The sequence below is a fragment of the Grammomys surdaster genome, unplaced genomic scaffold (assembly GCF_004785775.1).
Source record: "Grammomys surdaster isolate TR1022 unplaced genomic scaffold, NIH_TR_1.0 238, whole genome shotgun sequence".
Classification (NCBI taxonomy): Eukaryota; Metazoa; Chordata; class Mammalia; order Rodentia; family Muridae; genus Grammomys; species Grammomys surdaster.
In genome coordinates this window covers 2,565,943-2,593,007 of record NW_021604683.1, presented here as the reverse complement: position 1 = coordinate 2,593,007, position 27,065 = coordinate 2,565,943, and the positions used below count along the sequence as shown (strand labels likewise).

The 27,065-nt window shown below is 50.2% G+C and overlaps 2 protein-coding genes across 2 annotated transcripts in view; one reads left to right on the top strand and one right to left on the bottom strand.

The window, feature by feature from the left end:
- Ss18l1 (SS18L1 subunit of BAF chromatin remodeling complex) overlaps window positions 1-19,773 on the bottom strand; it is a 24,406-nt gene extending 4,633 nt beyond the window's left edge. Inside the window, exons 1-9 of the mRNA XM_028774057.1 lie at window positions 19,388-19,773; window positions 9,774-9,850; window positions 8,926-9,010; window positions 7,651-7,795; window positions 6,765-6,962; window positions 4,971-5,135; window positions 4,548-4,649; window positions 3,033-3,125; window positions 582-701 (exon numbers count right to left, since the gene is read on the bottom strand). Coding sequence (XP_028629890.1) covers window positions 582-701; window positions 3,033-3,125; window positions 4,548-4,649; window positions 4,971-5,135; window positions 6,765-6,962; window positions 7,651-7,795; window positions 8,926-9,010; window positions 9,774-9,850; window positions 19,388-19,456 — 1,054 coding nt within the window. The 5' untranslated portion in view covers window positions 19,457-19,773. The remainder of the gene's footprint in view (window positions 1-581; window positions 702-3,032; window positions 3,126-4,547; window positions 4,650-4,970; window positions 5,136-6,764; window positions 6,963-7,650; window positions 7,796-8,925; window positions 9,011-9,773; window positions 9,851-19,387) is intronic.
- Window positions 19,774-19,800: 27 nt separating this feature from the next.
- Psma7 (proteasome subunit alpha 7) lies at window positions 19,801-26,131 on the top strand. The gene is made up of 7 exons (XM_028774049.1): window positions 19,801-19,987; window positions 22,994-23,120; window positions 23,658-23,782; window positions 24,457-24,579; window positions 24,904-25,023; window positions 25,461-25,523; window positions 25,927-26,131. Exons 1-7 carry the CDS (start codon window positions 19,892-19,894, stop codon window positions 26,017-26,019), a joined length of 747 nt encoding a protein of 248 aa, XP_028629882.1. The 5' UTR covers window positions 19,801-19,891; the 3' UTR covers window positions 26,020-26,131.
- Window positions 26,132-27,065: the final 934 nt, after the last annotated feature.

Sequence of the window (27,065 nt, the reverse complement as noted above, 5' to 3'; positions counted from 1 at the left end):
TGTGTGTGTGTGTGTGTGTGTGTGTGTGTGTGTGTGTGTGTGTGTGTGTGTGTAAAACACAGGTCACCACAGATAGCAGTACTCTCTCTGCCACAGAGCCACAGTCCAAACCCCTGGTAAAACCCAGGCTGACTTTCAATGTCACAGAGCTGTGGCCTGAAAGCTACTCCCCGATGCTGTTTTTCGTTCCTTCTGCACATATATCTGCACGTCACCTCCATCAAGCAGAGGCCAGAAGAAGGAGTCAGATCTCCCCTGGGACTGGAGTTACGGTCAGTTGGAATCTACTTTGTGGATACAGAGAACCAAATCCAGGTCCTCCCCAAGAGAATTCCGTGCTGTTAATAGCAGAGCCATCTCTCCAGGCCCCGATGTTGGTTTCTGATTGTAACCACTGTACAGGGATAACTGATGATCTCAGACACAGGGAGGCGGGTACTGGGTACGTGGGAATCCTTGACAGAACCCCAAACCTCTCCAGAGGTCAACAGCCACGCCAAAATAAGCTAACTCAGCCTGTGCCCGAATGGAACCATCACAGTGTATGCAGCCCTCTGTGAGAAGGCAGGCATCCCTCTTACCGTAGCCCTGCTGCTGCCCTGGGTAGCTCTGTTGGTTGGGATATTGTTGCTGGGAGTAGGTCTGCTGCTGTGCTGTGCCCTGCTGGTACCCAGCCTGCTGCTGACTGTACTGGGAGTTTCCTGCAGAAAGAAGAGGCACAGTCTCATTTCTGAGCAGTCCAGAAGGCTCCCTGTCACCTAGAGGACAAGTAAGTAACCATTGAATCCTCTCACCATGTCTCCAGAGGCAGTATGTTTCCATGATGGCTCAAATATCATATGGCTTTTTTTTTTAATCTTACTATTTTATAAAATACAAATGACAAAGCCAGATAATACAAAATGGGTGATGCAGCCACTCAGACAAAGGCTAATGGCAGTCCTGTCATGAATGGCCGGTCATGTTCCACTCCACACAGCTGACCATTTGTTGTCAAGGCAGTTGGATTCACAACCACACAACCCAGTCTGTCTGTGAAGGTGTTTCTTGAAAGGCCTAACACAGGGCTGAAGAGATGGCTCAGCGGTTAAGAGCACTGACTGCTCTTCCAGAGGTCCTGAGTTCAATTCCCAGCAACCACATAGTGGCTCATAACCATCTGTAATGAGATCCAATGCACTCTTCTGGTGTGTCTGAAGAGAGTGACAGTATACTCATATATATAATAAATAAATCTTAAAAAAAAAAAGGCCTAACTAAATGTAGGTGGCACCAAGTTATGGTCTGGGGTCCCCGAATGAACAAAGAGGAGAAAGGAGCTGAGCCCAGCATTTGTCTCTCTCTATTTCCCGCCTACAGACACAGCAGCTGTCTGAGGCTCCTGTCAACACAGACTGTACCTGAAACCGTAAGCCTAAGTTAAACCCTTCCCTAAGTTTCTTCTGTCAGGTGTTTTGTCCCAGCAACAAGAAAAGGAAAATACAGCCCCCAAAGTTATCTTTACTTCCTAAGACATAAATGGGACCTTAATCAGAAACAAGATCTTCTGTGGATGCCAAGAATGAGGGTCTGTGGGAAGCCAGAGAAATTTGAGCAGATACACAGAGGCCACAAGACAATGCAGGCAGAGTCTGGAACATGTCTCTCCAAGCCAAGAGAGAGCCAGACTGCCGGCAGTCAGCAGATGCTGGAGAGGTCTGGAACAGACCTGCCCTGAGCCTGCAGAAGGTAGCTCTGCAGACACCTTGACCACAGGTCTCAGGCCTCCAGAGCTAGGAGGGGACAAAGGTCTGATGTTCCAAGTTGCCCAACTGGTATTCCATCAGTACAGCCCCGAGGGGCTGCACATCAAAGAGCTGCCACAGCAGAGGCTTGAGATGAGTGCCCTGCCCACTATATGTTTGGTTTTGAAAGAATAAAGTGTAAATGAGTGTAGCTGCTGAGAATCAAGTCTGAAGGGCTCAGTGAGACCGAGCAGGCAGAGTCAAACTTGTGGGCTGCATCAGTACATGACAGTGTCACATACACAGAGACTGACCTCCATGTGGAGTTATTCTAAGAGAGACTATAGCTCAATTTTTAAACATTTCACTGGGCAGTGGTGGCACATGCCTTTAATCCAGGACTCAGGAGGCAGAGGCAGGCAGATCTCTGAGTTCAAGACCAGCCTTGTCTACAGATCGAGTTCCAGGATAGTCAGAGCACAGAGAAACCCTGGTGTGGAGAAAACAAACAACAACAAAAAATCCAGGAGAGATGGCTTAGAGGTTTAAGAGCCAGTGGCTACTATCCCACAAGACCCAAATTTGGGTCCCAGAGTCCATTAAGTGGTCCAAAACCACCTATAACTCTAGCTCTAGGAGATTCAGCACCCTCTTTTGTACTCTAAGGATGGCTCCAGTGAGGGTGCACAAGTGTACACGCCTACTCGCACTCATTTTAAAAAATAATATATATATATGTACTAAGCATGTATGCATGCATGTATGTGCGTACACATGGATGCATGCATGGTAAGTCCTACTGAGCCCATGACTCTCTACATGCTCAGGGACTGTGTATCTCCTCTTACACATTCTACGGCATCTCATTGGTGATGCCCCACGCCTGTCAGCAAGGAAGGGCACATCCACACCACAGAGATGGGCAAATGCTACGAAGCAACAGCAACAGCATACAGCTGTCCCTCTCTGTCCCATTCCCACAGCATCACGAAGGTCTCCATGCTGGGGCCGCAAGCTCCTTACCAAAGCAGCAATTCTACTAGCGTGTGGGCTGTTAAGCTGGGAGAACGGGCATGTTTGTCTCCCAGCAGCAAAATCACCAACACGGTCAAATCCCACCCTGTTTCCCAAATGGACAAGGCAAGTGAAGCCCCGAAGCACAGCCCGGCTTGAAGATCTATGCCGATGACTTGACTGAGACTCGCTGGAGGCCAGCACTGCTAGCTCTAGGAGTGTAGTATCTGAACTACTATGCCTGTGCTGAGTCTGTGCACGGGGGCAGGACCCCTGCCCTACCATGCTGCTTACCCCCCTCATAGTAGTGCTGTGTGGGATCCTCAAATGAGCGGTCATAGCTCTGCTCTGTGTAGGACGACTGCTGATAGGCGTAGTCACCGTGGCCTGCAAGGAAACAAGCAGCCTGCTGTCAATGGAGGTGTCTCAGTGCCTTGGTCCTGGGAGACAATGGGGCTCTGCAACATTGAACTCGGGCCAGGGGAATGAAACAGAACTGGCTGAGTCTACCTCTCCAACCCTCTCCAAGCTCCTCTGTTCTCTCGTTCTCGCCCCCTCTCTCCCCATCCCTCTCTAAAATGGCAACACTGTGGGGCTGCTGTAAATTGTAGAGCAAATCAAGCCCTCTTGACAGCACCAGCTGCTCTGTCCTGTCCTTAGACAGCTCCTGGGAGTTTCTGGGTAGTAGTGTTGTATTCATACCATCACCTCACACCAGGAATCATGGCTTGGTACAAGACTTGTCTCTGTCACCTACCCTGCTCTTATCCCCAATCCCAGACACGCAGCCTACCTCATGCTATGACTGACACCAGGGCTCTGGCCAGAGCTTCCCAAAGACCTCCGTTTTTCTCAAAATCTATACTTAAAATGGATATTTAGGGGCTGGTGAGATGGCTCAGCGGTTAAGAGCACTGACTGCTCTTCCAGAGGTCCTGAGTTCAATTCCCAGCAACCACATGATGGCTCACAACCATCTGTAATGGGATCTGATGCCCTCTTCTGGTGTGTCTGAAGACAGCTAGCTACAGTGTACTCATATACATAAAATAAATAAATCTTTAAAAAAAACAAAAACCAACCAACCAAACAAAAACAAAACAAAACAAAAAAACAAAACAAAAAGAAGGCCGGCCAGTGGTGGCGTACGCCTTTAATCCCAGCACTTTGGAGGCAGAGGCAGGAGGATTTCTGAGTTCGAGGCCAGCCTGGTCTACAGAGTGAGTTTCAGGACAGCCAGAACTACACAGAGAAACCCTGTTTCGAAAAACAAGAAAACAAAAAAACAAAACAACAAAAAAAACAAAACAAAAAACAACAACAACAACAACAAAAACCTGGATATTTATTGAGACAGGGTCGCCTAATGTAGCCCAGGCTGGCTTCAGATTCTTAATCTTCCTGCTTTATTCACCTGAGACCTGGGATCCTAGGCCTAGGGTACCATACCCACTATTAAGGTCACTTTAAATGTTGCTTCCAGAAATTCACTTAAAGGTAACCGAAGGTGACAATCCTTGCAGAAGTGAGGGCAGGAGGCTAGAAGTTGGAACCCACCATATTATATAAAACTGTCAGCGATGGGTGGCTCCACCCAGCTCAGACTGCTACTACCTTCTGGGACAGGGAGGCAGAGAAAACTCATAGAGGCGGGTGGAGTCCCATGATGACGCTCTTCTTGGCAGAGACCAGCCTCAGTCCGTGCCCCAGTGTGCTAAGCAGAGGGGACTCAGGATGCTTTGCTGGCAGGACACAGAGCTCTAGATATGATGAGCAGGCCAGCCAGCAGCTGCCAGGAGCACTCCTTACCGTCTGGGTAGTACTGCTGACTCATGGACTCTGCCGAGCCTTGCCCGTGGCTGTACTGTTCGCTGTAGTACTCCTCCTGGCCCAGGTACTGCTGGGAAGAGCCTGTAGGGATGTGACCAGACACTCAAGACCAGCACGCAGTGGGTGAGATGCTCACACCTGGTTTGGCAGCAAAGCCACGCTAAGAAGCCTTGCCCATGGGAGGAACACACCCAGGACCATTCAACCGCCAATCCTCCTTCTCCTCTTAATCCAAATACTTTGGAACTAGAACAACTACCACCTGTGTCCCTAGACCCAAGTATCCCCATGGGACCTGTAGGTCCAGCATCCTTGCTTGTGTCCTGGAGCAAACCTTGTGACTCCTAGCTGGAGAGACAGTACTGACCTCTCACCGAGGTCTGAAGCAGGCCTCAGCCTTACCTTGCTGGGAGGGTCGGTAGGGCGCCATAGGCCGCTGCCCCATCATGCTGCCTCCTTGACCACCTTGGCCCATCATGGCAATGGGTGCCTGGCCCTGGTAATGCTGGCTTCCACCCTGTGCTGAGTTGTAGTGGGATGTGGCTGCCTGCTGGTGCATCATGGAGACTGTATAAAAGAACAGAGACCACAAAATAAACCCAAGAAAGCTCTAGGGTAGAGCTCCTCCCCCATCCCAAACCAGACTCCCTTCCAAAACTGCTACCTTTGGTTCCAAGTTGTACCTCTAACAGTGTGAGCTACATCCATGCCCTGGGACAAGGTCGGACCTTAGCAGTTAGGACTAACATTTGGCTATTGTAGGAAAGAGCCACTGGACAAGATAAAGCAGGTCCCCGGGCAAACAGAAAGAAGCCCACACACACAGCTCCTGGCCACGGTAATAAAATCCTGTCCTTCCTTGTCCCCAGGGCTTGTTCTGAAGGTGACACAGTTTTCTCCACTTCTTGAGTAGCAGACCTACAGCTTTGTAGACAGTACCTGCCTGCCTGCTGGCCCATCTACACACTGCTCAGAAGCCACTGGAACAGCACCACCCAACAGAAACCAAATAAAAGCCGTTTGTTTTAAAGTTTGTAGAAAGCCAAGTGGAGTATGTCTGTCACTTTAGTTACTCAAAAAATAGAAGAAAGAAGATCCCAAGTTCAAGGCTACCATGGACCACAGAGTATGTTCAAGGCCAGCCATGGCAACTCAGTGAGTGGGTGCAGCTCACTAGTAGAGAGCCCCTGCCTTGCATGTATGAAGCCCTGTGTATAGTCCCTAGCACTGAAGAAAAAAAGGAAGAAAAGAAGAAAGGAAGAAAGAAAAGAAAAGCTTCTAGTATCCATGTTGAAAAAAAAGAAAACAGGTGAAATACTCTTCAAGGAAACATTGTAACACTGTACTTGCAAAATAAACCTACAGTGTTATGACTATAGGAAACATTGTTAACACTGTACTTGCAAAATAAACTTACAGTGTTATGACTATAGGAAACATTGTAACACTGTACTTGCAAAATAAACCTACAGTGTTATGACTATAGGAAACATTGTAACACTGTACTTGTGAAATAAACCTACAGTGTTATGACTATAGGAAACATTGTAACACTGTACTTGTGAAATAAACCTACAGTGTTATGACTATAGGAAACATTGTAACACTGTACTTGCAAAATAAACCTACAGTGTTATGATTACAGGAAATATTAAGGAAACATTCCATCTTATTTTACAACATTCCTCTGAGACCTATGTCTCTGATACTCAGGGAATACCTGGATTGGGACCTACCATGTCCCAGGTACTCCATGATCCTCTGGATGGCTATATCTATGCTCAGCATCTACTATAAACCTGGGGCCCCTGCTCGGCAGAAAGCCTGGACCTCCAGCTCCAGTACCTGTGTCCTCCAGATCTGTGACCTCCAGCTTAGTACCTGTGACCTCCAGATCTGTGACCTCCAGCTTAGTACCTGTGACCTCCAGATCTGTGACCTCCAGCTTAGTACCTGTGACCTCCATTTATCTTTTCTACTTCCAGTCTTTGCCAGGGTCCCTCACCTGAGACTAGTGTTCCTCTTTCAAGACCCTCAGCCAGTGGCTCCCTTTCCTTGGAATTTCTGAGGCCTCTGAGCAACCACTCAGGACTGAGTCACTGTTTGTCCACCAACCCAGTCCTGTGGAAATGCCTTGGGAAGAGCCAGCACTCACCAGGAGGGCTGCCCTTTAGGGGCCAGGTGTAGGGACAGTACCTGGGTTGGACTGCATGTTGATGTTGGTCCGAGACACATAGTTGCTGATGGCACCTTGCCCTTGCATGGGGACGCTCTGTGAGGTAGGTCCCGAGTGGCTGTACCCAGGCCCAGTACCATGACCACTGCCTGACATACTCATGGAGGTTGTGGGCAGTGTGCTCTGGGCCGTCTGCTGCATGGACACATGGTTTGGACCTGCCAGGAAGGATAGGAGAGGGAGCGTCAGGCACAGGAGGCCAGGTTTCCACCTCAAAGTAAAGACATCCAAGTTCCCTTCAGATGACTTTGAAGAGGAAGGTTAACCCCAGGTCAGTAACATTTAGGAATGGGGTGAGTGATAAATCACACACACACACACACACACACACACCATACACCACATGTCACTGTTCCCTACTTGGTATTAGGAGTTCTTATTTTGCAGCATGGGCAGCGGCAACACCACACCTTTATTCTTTTTTTTTTTTTTTTTTTTTTTTTTTTTTTCGAGACAGGGTTTCTCTACGTAGCCCTGGCTGTCCTGGAACTCACTCTGTAGACCAGGCTGGCCTCGAACTCAGAAATCCGCCTGCCTCTGCCTCCCAAGTGCTGGGATTAAAGGCGTGCGCCACCACCGCCCGGCCACACCTTTATTCTTAAAGAAGGCATGCAGAAGCACATGACATTAAATGCCACAGGACAGAGTCAAGTGGACCTGGGCACTTGGAGTCAGTTTCATGTTTTCTGCATGGTTTAGAGGAGTACCTGCGGCCAGGATAGTGGGAGAGAGGTGGGCGCAGGACAGGAGGGAAGGCACTGTGCCCAGCCCTGCTGGGCGTAGGCTGCCACTATAGACTGCTATCTATAGCTACCTTGGTGACATCGCTGCAGCAAACCTGCTCACCGTTACCGATCTGGCCCTGCATGAGGGAGGCAGGGGGCAGGCCTGTGCTGACAGTATCACTGAGGCTGCCCTGGGGGTGCAGGCCCTGGCTGGAACCGGTCTGACTCAGTGCTCCGGGGCCGAGGCTCATGTTCTGTGTTGGAGGCTGTAGAAGACAGGTTAGAGCAAGAGAGAGTTAGCTCAGAGAATAAGGACCAACCAAGAGCCACTCGGGGACTCAGTGACCCATGGGAATTGCACAGCTACTGGTTTTATGCTGCAGGCCTACAGTCTCAGCAGAGAAGAAGGCAGGAGGATGACAAGTTCAAGGCTTGCCCGGGCTACAGAGTGAGTTCAAGTTCAGCCTGGGCAAAACAGTTAGACCTGGAGAATTAAAACTTATTTTTATGTAAGAAGAGGCCCGAGGACATAGCTTCATATGCACAAAGCTCCAGGTTCAACCCCAGTACTGAAAAGAAATGAGAAGGGGGCGTCTCCAGCAGGAGCAACACCACAGCTGACCAAGGTGATGGCACCTGTAACCTCTCCACTTTGCAAGGGGGCCATGTACCAGGGGTGAATCATTTCCCAGTAACACGTCTGCCCCGGCACCTGCAGTCAGCCTTGGTTATCATGGGGTGACTCCTTTTCTTGGCCATGTTACCTCACTTGACCACAGGCACAGGATCCGACATCACAGTTAAAGTTTAATTTGGGGAAAATGCATTTACAGAAAATCAAACAGTCAGTAAGATATTTATAGCAATATCTGGAACATGGCTGCACTGGGGATTTCCCCTTTTAACTTCCTTTTTTTTTTTTTAAGATTTATTTATTATATATATGTGAGAACACTGTAACTATCTTCAGACACACCAGAAGAGGGCATCGGATACCATTACAGATGGTTGTGATCCACCATGTGGTTGCCAGGAATTGAACTCAGGGCCTCTGGAAGAGCAGTCAGTGCTCTTAACTGCTGAGCCATCTCTCCAGCCCCCTCTTTATTTTTTTTTAAGACAGGATTCATAATGTGTAGTTTTAACTAGCTTGGTACTTGATATATGGCCCACCCTGGCTTCAAACTGACAGCAGTCCTCCTGTGTCAGCTTCCCAAGTGCTAGGATTAAAGGAGTCCACCTAGAAAGACTTGCTAAGTCCCAATTCTTCCTGTCTACCATAGCCATTTACAATCTCTCCCAGAACCCCTAATTTCTGATGCCTCATAGCTCTGGGCTGCTGTTGGTCACCTGTCTACTTGAGGTGATACACTCAGAAACTGGTTGCGGTACCTACCGCGGGAAGCAGAGACTGCATGTTCTGGTTGGAGTCTGCAATGGTGGCCAGGTAGACCAGGTTCCGGTGCAGGATCTGCTGGTACCTGTGGAGAAGCGTACAGGTGAAGCTGCCACATCCAACGCAGAGCCAAAGCTAACCAAGTCAGCCTCAACCTCAAGCCTGGCAGGACAGGGATACTGACACCCAGGCCAGGCTGGAGACAGGCAGCTGGCTGCTCTCCACAGTCCAGCATGGGGTAGACAGGGGACAGGTCCAGCCAAGTCCTAAGCAGGCTCCTGTTCCATGACTAAACCCTGGGAAGACCCTGAGGTGTGAGCCAAGAGGAAGTTGGTACTGAGTCGATGGGAGAGGAGGAGATCACGGCACGGCAACAGGGAACAGAGCCCTGCTCCACAGAGCCAGAGCCAGATGTAAGGCTGACTCCATCCTGAAGAGCCCTGGAAGGAAACAGGAAGAGCCCAAGGGACTGAGGCTCCTCACCCACATAGCACACCAGGCAAGGTCTCACTTCTCTTGGACCAGCTGCACAAGTTGAGGACCCAGGAGACCCAAGGCCCTTTGTAAAGGTGAGAGAGAGGTCTGAGGTACTCCACCCACCCAGAGGCACAAACTGTCTTCTGGTTGGGTCTACTACTGGCACCCATCAATGGAGGCTGTAGAAACAGCTCTCCATGTCACCTTCTTGCTTTTCCCAAGCCCTGATAGGAAGGCTTCCCACTCCACTTGCCTTCTGGGGGCCACGTGTGACCTCCCTGCTCTGTACCAAGGAAGCCTTCCCAGCACATGGAGAAGGCAATCACAGAGACCGGGGGTGGGTTGGGTCCTGGGCTGGCACAGTTACTCACTGGGTACACTCAGCTGTCTTGCCCTTGCTCTGGTAGTCCAGGATGCACTGGATCAGGTGGTGGTTCTCATCCAGCATCTGGGGAAGAGGTAAGCAGGGTACATACAAGGTCATACATGCAAGGTCACACAGCAGCTGGTTCACAACTGGGATGCCAAGACCCCTGGGGAGTGTGCTAGGGCCACCCACTCCAGGTCCCAGCCTCTACCTAAAAATGTTCCTACAGACCCTTAAATCACAACTCCACGAGAGGCCGGGATGGGGCAGCTTATGTCCATCCCTGCAGGCTCTGTTCAGTCTGGGCCAGTGAGAGAAGCCCAGGATATGTCATGGCCGGTAGAAGGTACTGTTGACACACAAGACTAGGCAAGACAATGAGAAGACTGACCACCAACCTGCAGATGGTCCTTTTTGATCTCCCTCAGCCCTGAGGACATGAAAGGAAGTGGGGCAGAGACCCAGGCTACACTCTGTAGAGGCTGGCCCTGTTTTGAGACTGTCTTACACATCATATAGGGTCTGGATTAGAAAACAGCTTCATGGAGTTCACATGTATGAACGGTCAGGCATGAACATGCCAGAGATGGACCGTGGGCTTCCAGAAATGTGCAAGCCGGAGACTCTATTCCAGGGAGAAGGAAATTGATCCTCACTTCAACAGGCCCTGTAGAGAACTGGTCAGAAATGTAGATCCCAAGCCTGATCCGGCCCAGGGGGCTGGTACAAATGGCAGCGCTGGAAGGCACGGGGCTGAGCTCCCAAGGTGTCCTGGATGTGCTGACATGCTTGTTGGAGATTCTAGTGTACTCTTCCCAAACTTGGTCGTGTGAGGTCTGACCTCCACAGACCCCAGGGCTGTTCTGGGATGTACTGGTTCCAGTGACAAGTAACAGTGAAAGGTCAGGGACACAGAGTGTGAAAATGCTTGTGAGTGAAGGGGGCCAAGCTTACGGACAGGCACAGTACACAAGGGATTTCTGGGGCATCTGAGAAAGACAGAGGGAGAGATGGGAGGGGACAGAAGTATGGCAAGCCAGTGGGCTGAGGACAGGCAGCAGGCACAGCAATGAGCAACTTCTACCTGGAGTGACCAGTGTCCCTGGGGGAGGAAGCCTGGAACAACTGCTACTTCCTATGCCACACAGGGTCTGTACTCATGCACTCACACCAGGCAGGCCCTTCCTCCACCTTCACAAAAACAAATGCTTGTCCTCTTCCTTCAGGCTGCCTGCTGCCCTTCCCTCTACACTTTGCAGCGCGGGTCTCTGGACCTGTCCTCTGTCTCTGTCCTGTGCCTCTGACCAGCTCCCAGATCCACACCTCAGTCTGTGGAGCCTCAGGTGCAGTCTCCCCTGTCCTGATCCTTTGTAGGTCAAAGCACTTCCACTCCACTGTTTTCCTTCCCAGGGTGAGATGACAACACATTCTGGACTGAGTGCCCACCAGGGGGCGCTGCCATACAGATGCTGCTTGTGATCAGCAAGAGTGCTCTAAAGGCCAGGGAAGGACTTTCTCCAGGGTCACCCACGCCCCCCCCCCCCCCCCACACACACACACAAGCAAGGCTCCCAGCACCCTCTCCTTCAACCCCTTACTCTCAAGGAGAGGCACTCTCCAAGGACACTAAGTAAACCTACTACAACAAGTCCAGGTTGTGTAAGCGTTAGACACAACAGCCAAAGGGAAGATGCAGAGAGGCTGGTGACAGCTTTACGGTATAGCCACACAAAGAGGCAGTGCTGATTCGCAAAGGACCTAGCATTTGTAAGCACTGAACTGATGCCACGTTTTAAGAATTGTTTTTTTTTAAACTATGTGTGTATGTATTTACTTGTGTGTTGGTATGTGCATGATGTGTGCAGGTACCCACAGAGGCCAGAAGAGGAGGGTCGGATTCCCTAGAGCCGCAGTTACAGGTGGTTGTGAGCTGCTCAGTGAGGGTGAAAGGAACTGAACTTGGAGCCTCAGCAAGGGGAGAACACGCTCTGACCTGCTGAGCCCCATTTCCAGCCTATGCTTTCTTAAAACAACAAATGGGGTACTGGCTTGCTTAGTTTAAAGACATTCATAGGAAAGACAGGACACATGCCAAGAGCACCAGACCCTCACAGATCTGCCTGCTGGAACCAGAATGTATAAACTTTCAAGGACCACAAGAACAGGACAAGTGCTGGCACTTGTGGATCTTAAGGAGAAAAACAAATGGACAGGTAAGACCTGAACAGTGGTCGTCAAGGCTCAGGACAGGACTGCCTCCTACCTGGACCCTGCTAGCAGGGATGAAGGAAGGGAGCTCCAGGAGTGTCTGCAAGGAAACACCGTGCACCTGGAAGGCAGAGAGTGTTTCACATAGAGGATGACAACTCTGGCTGCCCCACAAGGACGTTGGACCCTGTCCCAGTCTCAACAGAGCTGATCCATGATGGCCACTGTCAGCCTGTGGAGGAAGCCTGTCCTCTGGTGAGACACTAAACCCAAAGGCTGGGTATACAGTTCAGCGGTAGAGCATCTGCCTAACACGTAGAACTCCAATCTGATCCCTCAAATGGCCAACACCTGGAACAACCAAAATCATGACGAAAACAACAACTCTATAACCACAACACAACAATAAAGACAAGTTACTCTATTAATGAAAGATAACAGAGCTATTTAAACATGCTTTTAATCCCAGCACTTGGACACAGAGAAAGGCAGATTTCTGTGAGTATAAGGCTAGCCTGGTCTACAGAGTTCCAGGACAGCTAGGGCTACACAGAGAAACCTTGTCTCAAACAAAAACAAAAACAAAAAACCAAACCCACAAAAAATAGGGCTAGAGAAATGGCTCAGTGGTTAAGAGCACTGACTGGTCCTGAGTTCAATTCCCAGCAACCACATGGTGGCTCACAATCATCTGTAATGGGATCTGATGCCCTCTTCTGGCATGCAGATAGAGTGCTCCACCACCACCCCTGCCCCAGTGCGTGCACACATGCGTGGGTGCACGCATATGTGTGTATATGTGTGTATATACGTTTGTGTATATATATGTGTGTGTATATATATATACACATTTGTATATATGTGGGTCTGTGTATATACATAGTTTTACATATACACATATATAAATACATTAATAAATCTCTAAAAAAATAGCTGGATATTGGTGGCTCATACACACAGCACTCAGGAAGCAGAAACAGGTGGATCTCTGAGTCGTGGCCAGCCTGGACTGAGTTAGTTCTAGCACAGCCAGGGCTACACAGAGAAATCTTGTCTCAAAGAACAAAAACAAAACAGAACCAACCAACAAATAAAGTCAACATAGACCTCCATACCTCAGCCATGGCAGCCATGCAGGCATACCAATATATAGAATAAAAACTACAGGGAGCCCTTCCCCAAAAAAGCTCATGGAAGTTAAAAATCTGTTAGTTTAAACAAAACAAAAGCCAGGTATGGCAGTGTGTGCCCGTTAACACCAATGCTCAGACAGAAAGAGTGTCAAAAGTTGAAGGCTAATCTACATTGTGGGTTCTAGGCCAGTCATAACTACACAGTTGAGACCTGGTTGAAAATCAAAATAGGGACGGAGAGATGACTTGATGGTTAAGAGGCAGTGCTGATCTTGTGGAGGACCCAAGTTCAATTCCTAGTACCCACTCAAAAAGCTCACAAGTGCCTAGAACTGAAGGATTACCTAGATTAGATTGCAGTGACAAGACCCATCATCCATTATGAGTGGTTCCAGTCCACGGGCTGAGGTCTGAGCACAAATGTCCATCTAATTTCCCTGTTTCCTGAAGTTAAAACCTTCCTTCATGGAGAAAAACTCTCTAAAGACCAGGATGTGAAAGGGGAAGTGAGACATCTGACAAAAACACTCCATTCTACAGGGACGTTCCTTAGGACAGGAAGTAAACAACTCAATATAACTTCAGGAAGTCCCTGAAACTGGCTAGATTCAACAGGCTTCAAGAGTATATAAGCAGTAAGGACTGCTAAGAAGATTCAAGGCACGCCTACCCACCTGAAAGAGGCTCTCCAACCTGCTGAGGAGTCTGCAGCCTGTGTAGTTTGCTGCAGGTTTCCAGCTTTGTGAGCTGTCACTCACGCTAGAGAGGCCTTTGGTGATGCAGCTGTCTTTGAGTCATTTCTAGGAGACGGATGCCTGACCTAAGCACACTCTGGGAGAGTGCTACAGACCTACTGAACATTCACCCACTGCACAAGACGTGAATTAGCTGTGCAAGCTTCAAAGCAGTCCCAAAGTCACACAAAGGCCGTGCACATGGGAGGTACACACAGCCTTGTAGTCTCAACACCACGCTTAACACGTATGTCCAGTTTTCAAAGACTACACACAGAGTAAAGTACATGATCACAGATATGGTATGTTTCCATCTTTCTCAGACAACACGGGTATCATTTCTGGTCCTGTGCATCTCTGAATACTTAGAAGACTGAGTTAGCTCAGCACAGTACAGTACAGTACAGTACAGCACAGCACAGCACAGCACAGCACAGCACAGCACAGCACAGCACCTTGCCTCCGTGAGAATCTCTGGGCTGAAGAAAGATACACAGATGGCAGATGACATTAAAACCCTGCATGCTCAGATGAATCCAAACCACATGCCACAAACTGCCTCTTTACAAGATTCTGGGCTGGCCGGTTTTCTACCATTTCCTAGGGAGTCCTCAGTCCTCTTGCAAATTGACACTGAGACGTCTGGCCCATCCATACTGCCTGCCTGAGTAGCTTCAACTCAACATCATCTTCACTCTAAAAGCAGGACACTGAGGCCCAGGAAGCACTTGTCAGGTAGAACTGATGGAAGAGAATCTGAGCCCAAGAAGCCTGAGTAGGCCTCTTTGCTCTCACGCAGTCCAGAATGTAAACGTCATTTTTATTTCCCTCAGATGATGGGATGAGAACTGTACTCAAGCTATGCAAATACACAGCCTGGGCTAACTATTGTTATGCCTAGGCCTGGAAGCTTCAAACCTCTGTACAATCTAATTTTCCAAGCTGACTGATTCAATCTGCCTTCTCTTGGCTTTTGACTGAATTCTGCTTGGCCTTACACTCATTCCATGGCTTCCTAGAACACAGGCAATACGTTCTGATCTTCTGGCTCCTTCTCATTCTCTGGCTCATTCTATTTTCACCTGTGTCTGGCTTCTCTCTGCAACCTGTCTCTGTAAAACTGTCACACACACACACACTCACTCCTTTTTTTCCCTCTCTCACTAATCTTTTTTTTTTTTAAAGATTTATTCATTTATTTTATGTATGCTATCTTCAGACACACCAGAAGAGGGCATCAGATCCCATTACAGATGGTTGTGAGCCACCATGTGGTTGCTGGGAATTGAACTCAGGACCTCTGGAAGGAAGATCAGTCGGTGCTCTTAACCACTGAGCCATCTCTCCAGCCCCTACTTTTATATCACCTCTCTTTCCTGTGTTGTTTTTGTGTGACCCAAATGTATCCTATCCTCGACTCATTCTGTCAAATCTTTCTCTGATTTGTCACTTTGTTTGCCCCTCAATTAAACATAGCTTTCAAGCATGGCTGCTTCCTTCTAAAAGCTAACCTTACCTTCACTGTTAGGGATTGAAGGTGTGTACTACTACGAGTATGTCTACATTTCAGCCAGATCACAAAGACCCACAGTCTTTGGATATGATCACTTGCTAGAACAGCTATGCTACTAGATTAAAATTCCTCTACACCAGAGGACCCCGTATGTACATGCTTACATTGAGGCACAATCTGAAAGGTAGCACAGAGTGGCCCTGACCACAGCCTGTTCTACACAGCATTTTACAGTTCCCCCACCCCCCACGGCCTACTCCTTAGGGCCTTTGTGCCATGGACTAGACTATGAAGCCTGACGGCTTTTCTCAGCTTCAGTTCCACACTCTTGATTACTGGTGCTCATATCTAGCCCTCACTGAACCTGCTGGACACAGTGCGTTCATCGCCTGTAGCTTGGGGACTTCATGGAAATAGCCCTGGGCTCCACGCACAGACATAGTGGTAAGCAAGCCTGCTGGCCCAGAAATCTAGAACATGCCTAAGGCAGAACACAGTGTACCAAACAGCAGAGGTGTTCTCTCCAAAGGCACACAAAGGGAAGGGGTGTAAGATGATGGACACCGAATCCTGTTCCAAGTTGATTCTCCCATTGAGACTGGGGAACAGATCTGGCCTTTGGCCAGAGATGCCTTCTCGGGAGTGTTTCCAGCCAGGCCTCGATGAGCAGAGGGCACAGGCCTGTGTGTCTCTTTCCAAAGAATACCTGTCCCCGCATCTCTCTATCCGAGGAATGCAAAGCTCAGGCTGAGAATCATGCAGAGTGGTCTCTTGTCTGACAGAAAGCAAAGAGGCCAAAGGGCTGTTCCCTCCCCAAGTTGGACTCCAGACTGAGGAATGAAGGGATATCATTCCTTCCCCATTCTAGAGACGGGAAGAGAGACTCTGTGCTCCCCTGAGGAGGACTGTTGCTCAACGCTCAAGAACAGCTACCCCAGAGCCAGTGCTCTTCCACTTCCACAGCAGACTCAGAGTCAGCTCCACGTGGCTTTCACCATTATGGGGACAGTTCTACCTCTCCAAACAACCAAGCTGCCTTCCTAACTGGATTGGCTTTAGAAACCTAGAGACTGGAACCCATGTCAAAGGAGAAGGAACTGCCTCCACAATCCTCTGACCTCGACCTGTACACTGTGGCACATGTATCCCTCATGTACTTAAGAATTAAAAAAAAAATAAAAGCCAATATAATCAGTAACAGAGACAAATAACTTTTATTGTGTAATTGTTGTATGAAACAGCAGGGGGCGTCCAGAGGGCCTTCTAATAGGCAGGTAGCCATAGGAATCACTGTACTGTACCCTGGCTGCCTGCATCAGCACAGTGCTGGATGTTGGTATACTATGGCCCTCAGCTAGTGGAGAGGAAGACAGAGTTGGTCCTTGGTCAGTGGTGTCTCTGAGGACTCTAGCCAGCTGCAGCTCCACCTCAGGATCTCAGGCATACACACTGTCTTCACAAAAACACAGTTCTGATTACATCCCTCTCTCGGGTACCAGTGCTCTGTCACAAAGTCACCTGCTCCAGGTCAGGCTAGCTCTCCAGACTTTCACTCTGGGTCCCCACTCCCTGCAGACCACACCTAGAACTATTCGTAGCTTGCTCAGATTTCCTGACCTCGCACCCTTGCTTCTATGGAAAGCCCCTAGACTTGGAAAAAAGGCTGTGTGTGAATGAATGCTACCATTATCCTTATAAGAAGAGGGGAGGAAAACAGGTGAGGAGAGCCCAGAAGAGGAAAATAGAGATCTCACTGCAGACCAAAGGACACCAAAGGCTGTGGCAGACACCAGAAGTTGAGAAGGCATGAGGTCGCCTCCCCCGGAACTGCGGGATGAAAGGAAGGCAGTTAGCTGCTCTTCATAGCTCCAGAGTGAATGAGTGAAGTCTGTTGTCTAATGTCACCTGGGTTGTGGCCAGTCAGGGAAGTTACGGGACACGAATACATCTGCTTAGGTAGTACCTGTGCTACAGATTCTATAGTATATTGGGTGCACCATACAAGACTAGGGACCAGCAAAGGCCATCTCAGTACATGCTAACTCATATGCCACCAACAATACCTCAAAGTCTACAATGGCCTTGTGACTGTCAAGAGAAGATAAAGGAGAGGACGTTCTGTGGGACTGTGAAGGTTGAGCAGGATCTCAAAGAACAAGCTGTTATTTCGTTTGCTTTCACCACCCACTGTCCTTCTCCAGAATCCCTGGCTCTCCCCAGTGGTCTTGGCATGGGCTGGTTAGCACACTGTGTGTGTGTGTGTGTGTGTGTGTGTGTGTGTGTGTGTGTGTAGTTTACGGTTTTGCATGCTAGATAGGAGTTTTACTACTAAGATACATCCCTAGCCCTTGGTTTTGATACAGGGTCTTGCTATACAGCTTGAGCTGTCCTTGAACTTGTCATGTAGTTCAGGCTGTCCCTTAAACAACCTTCCATCTTGCCACATTTGCTTCAGAATGTGATTACAGTGGTACATCATCAAGCCAGGTCAGAGTATACGTTTTAAGTATATGACATCCCCTCAAGCCCTTTCAGTAAAGGATTCAGAGAGAGGAAGTGGATTGCTGGGCCCTACCAGGACAAGGGCCTTGACAGGCTAAACTGAAGACCCACTTCCAAAGATGTACAGGCTGAGCTTCTGCCCTGGACTGAAGTCAGCAAGCATCCCCTCTTTGTGATCTGATGTTTGGGGTAGTCCTCCAACAAACTTTTGCCTGGAGGAATTGAGGATCTTGGATGGGCAAGTGTGACTACAAAATTCTGAATACATGCTGAAGCCAAAGGTGGCTTTGGAAACAGTGACTGTTAAGATCCAGCAGCCAGAGTGCCTGGATACTGTCCAGACTTCCAATGTGTGGAGTAGTCCACTCTCCACCAACCAAGGCTCCTAGTCTATGGCCACAGTGACAGCAGTCTGTGGAGGCACACGGAAGGGCTACTATTAGCTCTACCACGTAGCCTCTGCAGTCTCAGACTCCTTCACTAAGTCACTTCTGCAAAAAGTTAAATGTGGTAAGATCTATAAAACCTGTATTTCTGCTCTGCTCCAATAATCTCCCCTGCTCAAAGCTGACTAGGGCCTGCCAACTGTGATAACCATTATATTCCTAAGGAGGTACAGCAAGGGTGAACCGGAAAACAGGTGACAATCGACGGAAATCCCCCCCCCCCAAGCCTTTCAGGACATGAGGGAGTAGAGAAGTCAGTGCCCTTGGGGATCTAATTGGATCAAGATAATTCAAGAATTCTGTAGAAGGAACGAGAATTAAGAAAAGCCAGAGCATAAGAAAGATGCTCAGAACCCCGAAGACAAACAGTAAAGCGCTAAACTGTCCATGTCAAAACTTAAAGCTTCCTTTTGTTAAAGATGTCCACAAACCCACGCAAACGCCTTCTCTGAGAAACTGGCCCAAACTAAAGGATGGGACCGAGAGAGACTTGCAGGACAAACCTGCGGTGTCTGAAACCAGGGTGCAGGAGGCGAGGCGCTGATACCCAGTGGCCCGAGCGGGGGCGGGGCTGCGCTAGCCTCAGGTCCGCCGCGTGCAGCAAGCTCCGGACAGCGGTGCGGGCCCTGGGGATGGCACGCACACTTTGGATGCGTCCCTTTGTGCAGGGCACCGCAGTACCTCACGAGAGCGGCCAACTCGCCGCAGCGGCGCGCCTTCAGGCTGCCTGTGCCCCCTTCTCCACTCGCCAAGCAGCGCGCAAAGGCGCGCGACCGTCGCTACCAGAGCTGTCAGCGGAGCGCGACGAACCCCCGCCCCGGCTGGAGGGGCCTCGGGCCCTGGCGTCTCGCACTGCCGCGTCTGCTGCCTGGGGCGCTCTCGGAAGACACCGCGCGACGAGCTCCAGAGTCCCCACCCCCTGCGGCCACCGGGCCCCCGCTGCCAGTGCCTCCGGCAAAGTTGGCGCAGGCTTTCCTGGGGGTGCGCGGAGCCGCCGTGAGGGTTCCGTGCTGCGGGCTGTGCTCCGGCTTTGTTCGTGCCCCGCGCCCACCCGCACTCCGTATTCCCTCAGCCCTGCCCACCTTCTGGATGGTCTGCTGAGTGACCTCCCCTTTGCCTCTCGGCCGCGCCGACGCGAAGGCCACGGACATGGTGGCGGCGCGGACTCAGCCCGTGATCATTGGGGTTTATTCTCTGGCTGCGCCCCGCGGCCCGAGGTGCCCATTCTCCGCAGCGCGGGGGCGGGGGCACGGGGGGCGCGGTGCCGTGGGCTCGCCCGCCTGCCTGTCGCCAATGCGCACTCGAGCCTCCCGCGTCCCCGCGCCTTACGCGACTGCCTCCCGGGACCAGATCCCGCGCGGAGCCCCCCTGCACCCGGCCTGCGCTCTGCGTCCAGCCGGTCGCCGCTACGCTGCCCCCTGTGCTGAGCCTCGGTGGTTCCGCCCGCCCTGCCCCGCCCCGCCGCGCCGCACGTCCCCCTGACGCCGGACGCCGCAGACGCCAGCAGCGTGGCCCGGGCGGGCGGGGCGCTGACGGTGAGTGTGCGCTTTTGAGCGGCGGCGGCCCGAGCTCTCGCGTCCGCAGTGATGAGCTACGACCGCGCTATCACCGTCTTCTCGCCCGACGGCCACCTCTTCCAAGTGGAGTACGCGCAGGAGGCGGTCAAGAAGGGCTCCACCGCGGTGAGCCGGCCGGGGGCCTGCGCGGCGGGGTGCACAAGGAAGCGGGGCACCCAGACCTGGGCGCGGAGGCCGCACTATCTGCTGGCGGCGGGTGGCCCGGGAGGTGACGGGAGCTGAATGGTGACGACGTAGGAAGGGCGCCGGGCCGCGGGGGCTGCGCCGCACTCCCCGGAGAGTCAGGCTGCTTTGCCTGGCTTCCTCGCTGCTGAGCGTCTAGGCGAGCGCATCCCCCGGGCTGGGCCGGGGCCATCTTGGTGCTGTGCGCGCGGCGCGGATGGCGGAGGCCGCAGGTGCGCGCGGGCGGCGGGAGGCTGGCTATAGTCAGCGCCGGCGGGGACTTGGGGATCTGCGAGCTAGGCCCAGGTGGGCGTTGTGAACAAAGGGCGTCTCGTCGGTCCTGCGATGGTGACAGGCTGCTTCCGGGTCCTCCTGTGCCACCGACACCGTGTTGTGGTTCCGGTGGGCCCCTCTCACCGCGCCCCAGTTTTTGTTCAGAGACCTTAGTGCTATTTCGAAAGGGGCTGCTCCACACCTGCAAGCGCCAGCCGTGAGACAGTTTTAGTTTTGGTTTTGGTTTTTCCCGAGTCACCGGATCTTCTGGGACACACGTGGTTCTGAGTGTTGAAGCGCTAGCATTTCCCAGGTATTTTATCTCCTTGAAACTAAAGCCCCAAGTTTTTGGTGACCCGACCCACCCAAGAATTCTGGAATGACCAGGCTTGGAATTGCGGGCCTATATAATCCTGGCATTTAGAACGTTCTAAAACTAAAGGCCCTCTTTCTTTGTGGTTCTGTGTGTATGTGTGCGTTATTAACTAATTATTTTTTAAAGTTATTTTTATATGCATTCGGCATTTTGTTTGTATATATATATATATACATACATACATATATATATATATATATATATATATATATATATGTATATATATAAAATCTGTGTGAGAGTGGCAGAGTCCCTGGAACTGGAGGTTGCCATGTGGGTGCTGGGAATTGAACCTGGGGTCTTGTGGAAGAGCAACCAGTACTCTTAGCCGCCGAGCCGTCTCCAATCCCAAGAGGTAATGACTAGTGAGAAGCCGTCTTTCAAGACAAAACAAACCTGTGCGGCTAGTGAGATAGCTAAATCAGTGAAGTGCTTGCTTGCTCTGAGGCTCCCAGCACCCACTTTTGTTTTTAAAGGCAACTGCACCCAGTGACATGCCTGGAATCCCAGCACCTCGGAGGCAGAGGCAGGAGGATACACTGGGCTTGCTGATCAGTAAGTGTAGCAGAATCTGTGAGCTTCAGGTTCAGTGTGAGACCCTGTCTCAACAACAACAACAAAAGACGGTTGGAGGGCTGGCGAGGTGACCTAGCAGTTCAAGAGTGCAGATCGTTCTTGGACAGTACTGAGTTCCGTTTCCAGCACCCAGGTTGTAAGGATCTAAACTGTCTTACACTAAGCTCCAAGGGCTCCATCACCTATGGCCTCCGTGGGCAGCTGCACTCAGGTGCACAGACACAACATGCTTAATTAAAAATAAAGCTGCTTTTGAAGTTGGAGATGGGTTTCAGGAAGACACCGGTGTAAGGACCTCTGGTCTCCATGCACCCAATAGGAATGTTCTGGAATCTGGGGTGCCTGTCTCCTGTGCTCCCACCTGGCAGCTGCTTGCTGAACCCAGCTAGCTTCTCTGGATCCTGCAGGTCACAAGAGTCAACACAGAAGGGACTTGTGAAATCACTCCAGACCCTTGGTAGGCCTTGTGGAAGGTTCCTGGTATCTGGAGGAATGGAGCCAGGGATCCTGTCCCGAGTCTGAGGGAGCTGCCACGGAGTTTTGCCCTCTGCCCAACCGCCCTTTCAGGGATTGCTACATTTGTTTCTGTTCCTCTCTTGATCAAAGGGTTATCTGTCAGTGAATTTCCTAGGTTTATTGTGGAGTTTTGTTGTTGTTGTTGTTTTAACAAAATCTCAATCGTTGGATTTTACCAATAAAAACTTGGGAACCAGATGCTGGCTCAGAGAGGCAGAGAAAGAACCCAACTGACCTTCCTCCTCAGTCAGTGTCCCACCAGGAATGCTGTCCCCCTCTCGCTGACTCAGAAAACCTTCAAATGTCCCTCCTTAAGCTTCTTGTGTGTGTCTCTGTGCATCCTCCTGACTTCCTCTTACTCTTTTTTTTTTTTTTAATAATCTTATGTTCATTTCCGGCTAACTGGTTGCTTGCCCTGCCTCTTGACCTGTGATCGATCAAGCAGAAAGTCCTTAGATTGAAGGTGTGTGCTGAGGCTGAGCCATACCACCACTAAAAAGTTGTTGTTAGTAAATAACATCGTCTTGAGGTTCACAGTCTGATCAAATATCCCAGAACATTTGTTTGGTTTGATTTTGGTTTTGATGGGGGTAGGCAAGCACCGTCCCACATTCCCGGCCCATTTTCTTGTCTAAACAGTGGATAGTGCTTCACTTTGCAGCACACTGGGTCCTGCCAGTACTGTGTGCAGTGTGGAGAGGCAGGATTGTGGCCCGGGGGTTAGTCAGCTCAGACTTCCACTCAGGGTCTCAGGACTGTTCAGCTATGGTACAGTTGTAAGCACCTGGGTGCTTTAAAGGCGTGACATTGGCATTCAGGTCCTGATAACCTGTCCTCGTCCACAGGGGTGGATCTGGGTTCTCATTTGTGGTGCAGTGTGTCGAGCGGTAAGCCAGATATAGGTGGGCATACTTTCCTGCAGGGCTCCTGCACCAAGCCTTGTGTGTGTGCCTAACCCCACTCCACTCTGCTGCATTAGGAAGTAACAGCAGTCCTGCTTACACAGTTCTGTTTGTTTGTTTTTTGTTTTTTTGAGACAGGGTTTCTCTGTATAGCCCGGGCTGTCCTGGAACTCACTCTGTAGACCAGGCTGGTCTCAAACTCAGAAATCCGCCTGCCTCTGCCTCCCAAGTGCTCCAAGTGCGTGCACCACCACCGCCCGGCCACTTACACAGTTCTTAAAACTGATTGGTGTATCTTCATTTAAGGTTGGTGTTCGAGGAAGGGACATTGTCGTTCTTGGTGTGGAAAAAAAATCAGTGGCCAAGCTACAAGATGAAAGAACAGTACGGAAAATCTGCGCTTTGGACGATAACGTCTGTATGGCCTTTGCAGGTATAAGTTGGACAAGGGTGGCAAGCGGAGCATTGGTGACCATTTGGCAGGAATGGGCAGTCATGACAGGTGTAAACTGGGTAAATGGAGATCCAGTCAAAGAAGTGGATCTGAGTCTCTTGAGTTCCAGGCTAGCCTGGACTACAGAGCAAGAACAGCGGCTGTAGTTTGGGATCTCTGCTGGGGATTCCTAGATCTGGCTGCTGCTGTTAGTCATGTCAGCTACTATCACTGACTCTCCAGTCGGGGAGCACCTGTGGCTGGAGGGATGACGGTAGCTTTCTTGTCCTCACTCTCACCACAGAGATGGCAGTCACCATCTTTAGCAGATCCACCCCAAGAAGCCTCAATTCCCCTAAAGAAAACTGAGTCCCAGCATAACCAGATTCATGGTTCTTCGTGTACTTGCTTCTTCTTAGGACGGCTCGCAGAAGCTGCTGTGCTTTGGGGTGTGATGATCAAACGCTGTGTGGCTTGACATTTTTGTTCTCAGTTATAGCCATGAGCTGCCCTGACAGGAGCTTTTTTTTGTCTCAGGTCTCACTGCTGATGCAAGGATAGTCATCAACAGAGCCCGGGTAGAGTGCCAGAGCCACCGGCTGACTGTGGAAGACCCAGTGACTGTGGAGTATATCACCCGATACATTGCCAGTCTGAAGCAGGTAGGTGCTTGCTTAGGCACTGGCTGCCGTCAGGGTGCCGTGTGACTTCATCTCGCCCTTACAACACCTTCTGTTGTGTCTTCTGGCTTGGAGCCATCCTGACTCTTGTTCTCTGAAGGGGAATACAAGTATTTGTCTTGCTTCTCTGGTTGAGGGGGTCTGAAAGGCACCCCCAACTCTGGTAAGCTGCTCGTGAACTTCAGAGGCAGCTTGTAGCTGGAACATGTCTGCCTGTGTTGAGGTGACTTCCAGTAGTCTCAGTTAACATGGGTGATGTACCTGCTAGAGAAATGATGATGGCTCTGCAGTTAAGGGCATTACCTGTTCTGAGGACCCAGGTTCAATTCCCAGCACCCACAAGGTAGCTTACAAGCAGTCTCTAACTCCATTTGCAGGATATCTAACCCCTCCTCCAGACACTAGATACAAATATGGTGCACATTCATGTAGGCAAATACGCATAAATAAATCTTTAAAGAAGGCGCACAATACATTGCCAGTCCTGGGTGTGTCTAAGAGGAAAGGGATATATTGAAGGCTGTTCCCCGGTTTCGGTTTCACTTACCATCTAATTGCAGGTTGCTTGTGAGAGTCTTAGTTTTCTTTCTCTACCGACCGATTGTCCGTCCGGCATGAACTTTGTGGCTGACAGTACTCGCTTCTTTTTCTTCCAGCGTTACACACAGAGCAATGGGCGCAGGCCATTTGGTATCTCTGCCCTAATTGTGGGTTTTGACTTTGATGGCACCCCCAGACTCTATCAAACCGACCCCTCGGGTACATACCACGCTTGGAAGGTAAGTGTTTCAGAACAGTGGAACTTTAGGCTATTGGGAGGTACAGAGCTGGCATCAGCAAACAGATAACCTCTGAGCTTAGTTCTACATGCACTGCCCGTTTGTTCCATGGTGTATGTATGAAATCAAAACATTCTACATTCCTGTTTGGCATTGTATCAAAGGGCAATGGGATTGTAAGAGAAAGGGCTCTTTAAAAAAAAAAAAGGACCTGGGTCTGTGCCATCACCTCCCACTTCTGGAGAGCTAACTGCAGGCCATGGAAGGAGGCAGCTACTAGCCAGCTACTCAGACTGGCTCTGCCAAGACTCACCTGTGTTTTAGGCCAATGCCATAGGCCGGGGTGCCAAGTCAGTGCGTGAATTTCTGGAGAAGAACTACACAGATGATGCCATTGAAACAGATGATCTGACCATCAAACTTGTGATCAAGGCACTGCTAGAAGTGAGTATACTGAGGACATCCCACCCCCCACCCCCACCTGGACAGGCCTGCTGGGTGGCAGTGGCATGGCTGGTAGGTTCTTTACACAGCTTGGTCAGTTGGGGCTTGCCTGAGGGCAGAGCATGGGAAATAGTGCTGAGCTGTGGAGTCCCCTGCTCAGGTGACTGGGCCTCTCCAGAGACTTGTGTTGCTAAATTGTGGAATTAGGATGCAAGTAGGTTAAGCCAGAGTGAGTACAGCTGAAAACACAGGCCTGGACTCCCAGTGACCGTTGCTGCCTATTGAAGAGTTGCTATACAGACTGGAGGTTACACAGGCATCTTGCTTGAGTAGGCCTGACTCAGCAGCATTTGGGGTAATAGCTGTTCCATCTCTGGTAGGTTTTAGTCATGAGCCAAAACTTAGGTCAAACACTCCTTGACTCTTTTGTCTTCAAGGTGGTCCAGTCGGGTGGCAAAAACATAGAACTTGCTGTCATGAGGAGGGATCAGCCCCTCAAGGTAAGCCTACTTTGGGGTGGAAGGTTTCTTGTACGGGAGGGCTCCTTACCTTACATATCCAGTGCCAGGTTACAGGTGTGCACTGACATCAATTTTTGCTTTATTGATGTCATTTTCTTGGCTTATGGGGCTGAAATGCATTGGGAAAAACCTTCCCCAGGCCCTGTAGTGTTTGCCTCTGAAGTTTACTTTCTCAAAGGGCTATTTCTTACACTGTGGCATTAGTTCCCTGCCCTTGTCCAAGAACATTCCCACTCCCATCTGACTCCCTCTCTGCCGCTTCGAGGTCATGCCTTGTTCCTAGCAGCACCCTTCACGGTTGTTAAGATAGCCTTCCTACCCCGAGGTGCTGGACTTGCACCTTGTGTAGGGATTAACCATGGATGTGCTTCTTGTGGGGTAGATTCTAAATCCTGAAGAAATTGAGAAGTATGTCGCCGAAATCGAGAAGGAGAAAGAAGAAAATGAAAAGAAGAAGCAAAAGAAAGCGTCTTGATGAAGAGGGCTCTGTTCAGAGCAGCTTTGAGCCTCCATCCGGGCAAGCCTCGGTGCTGTGGGCCTTTTGGCTATTTGTCAGAGTCCAATAAACTACATTTTTTAACTCCTTCTGTGATGAGAACCTGTCATTTGGGTGCAGTTGTGGTTAAGATGGGTTCTTTGTGCCTTTCTTAGTGCTTGCTTCACCCCGCTCTCGGCGCCACGTTGAAGGGTATGGCAGGTCCTGGGTTCTCAATTTTCCTTTCAGATTTTTGGTCAAGTCTCTACAGGTACAAATAACAAAAGCCCATGGAGCCAGAGCTTTGTTCAAGTACTAGTTTTGAGTCCTGGTGCTGTGGCTAGTTTACCGGGTAACTCAGGCCTAGCCTATGAGGCCAGGAGATAGCTCAGCACAGAACAGAACACTTGGTGGTGCTCTTCCAAAGGGCTTTGATTTCCAACACTCAGATGACTTACAGCTCTCAGGTTCACAAGTATGGTATACACATACACCCATACACAAACCTTGAGGGGACCTCCATGTCCCGTACGCACCCCCAAACAGCTCAGTGCTCACTCCATTTTCCTGTTTGTCACATTTTCTACATTAACTGTAGGCTGACTATACCTTTTTTTTTCTTGGCCAGAAGTGTACTTCCTCTTGGCTTCTAAACCAGTTTCTTTCTGCTTTAACTTATAGCTTCCCTTGCCCTGCCCCTTGGTTATTTTTTTTAACCAGTTTTATAAAGATTTGGGTCAAACTTGTGCCTAACATCTGTGTGACTTAACGCCGTCTTAGTGGAAAGAAACCCTGTTTAGTTTGTTGGTTTTGTACACTGCTTCCACCTAGCACAAGACTACAGCCTCCTGCAGGCTGCTCCCGCCTGATGACATGCATCTGCTCTTGAGGACTGAGCCTATACTAGCTTGCATCCATGCTAGAGTGTTCATCCCAGCAATACAGCCCAGTGAGAACCACCCTGTTTACTGTCTGTGGCAGCAGGTCACTTTTCTGGTGCACCATATAGTTCCCTGTAAGTACCTCATCAGAGTCCTAGCCTGCAT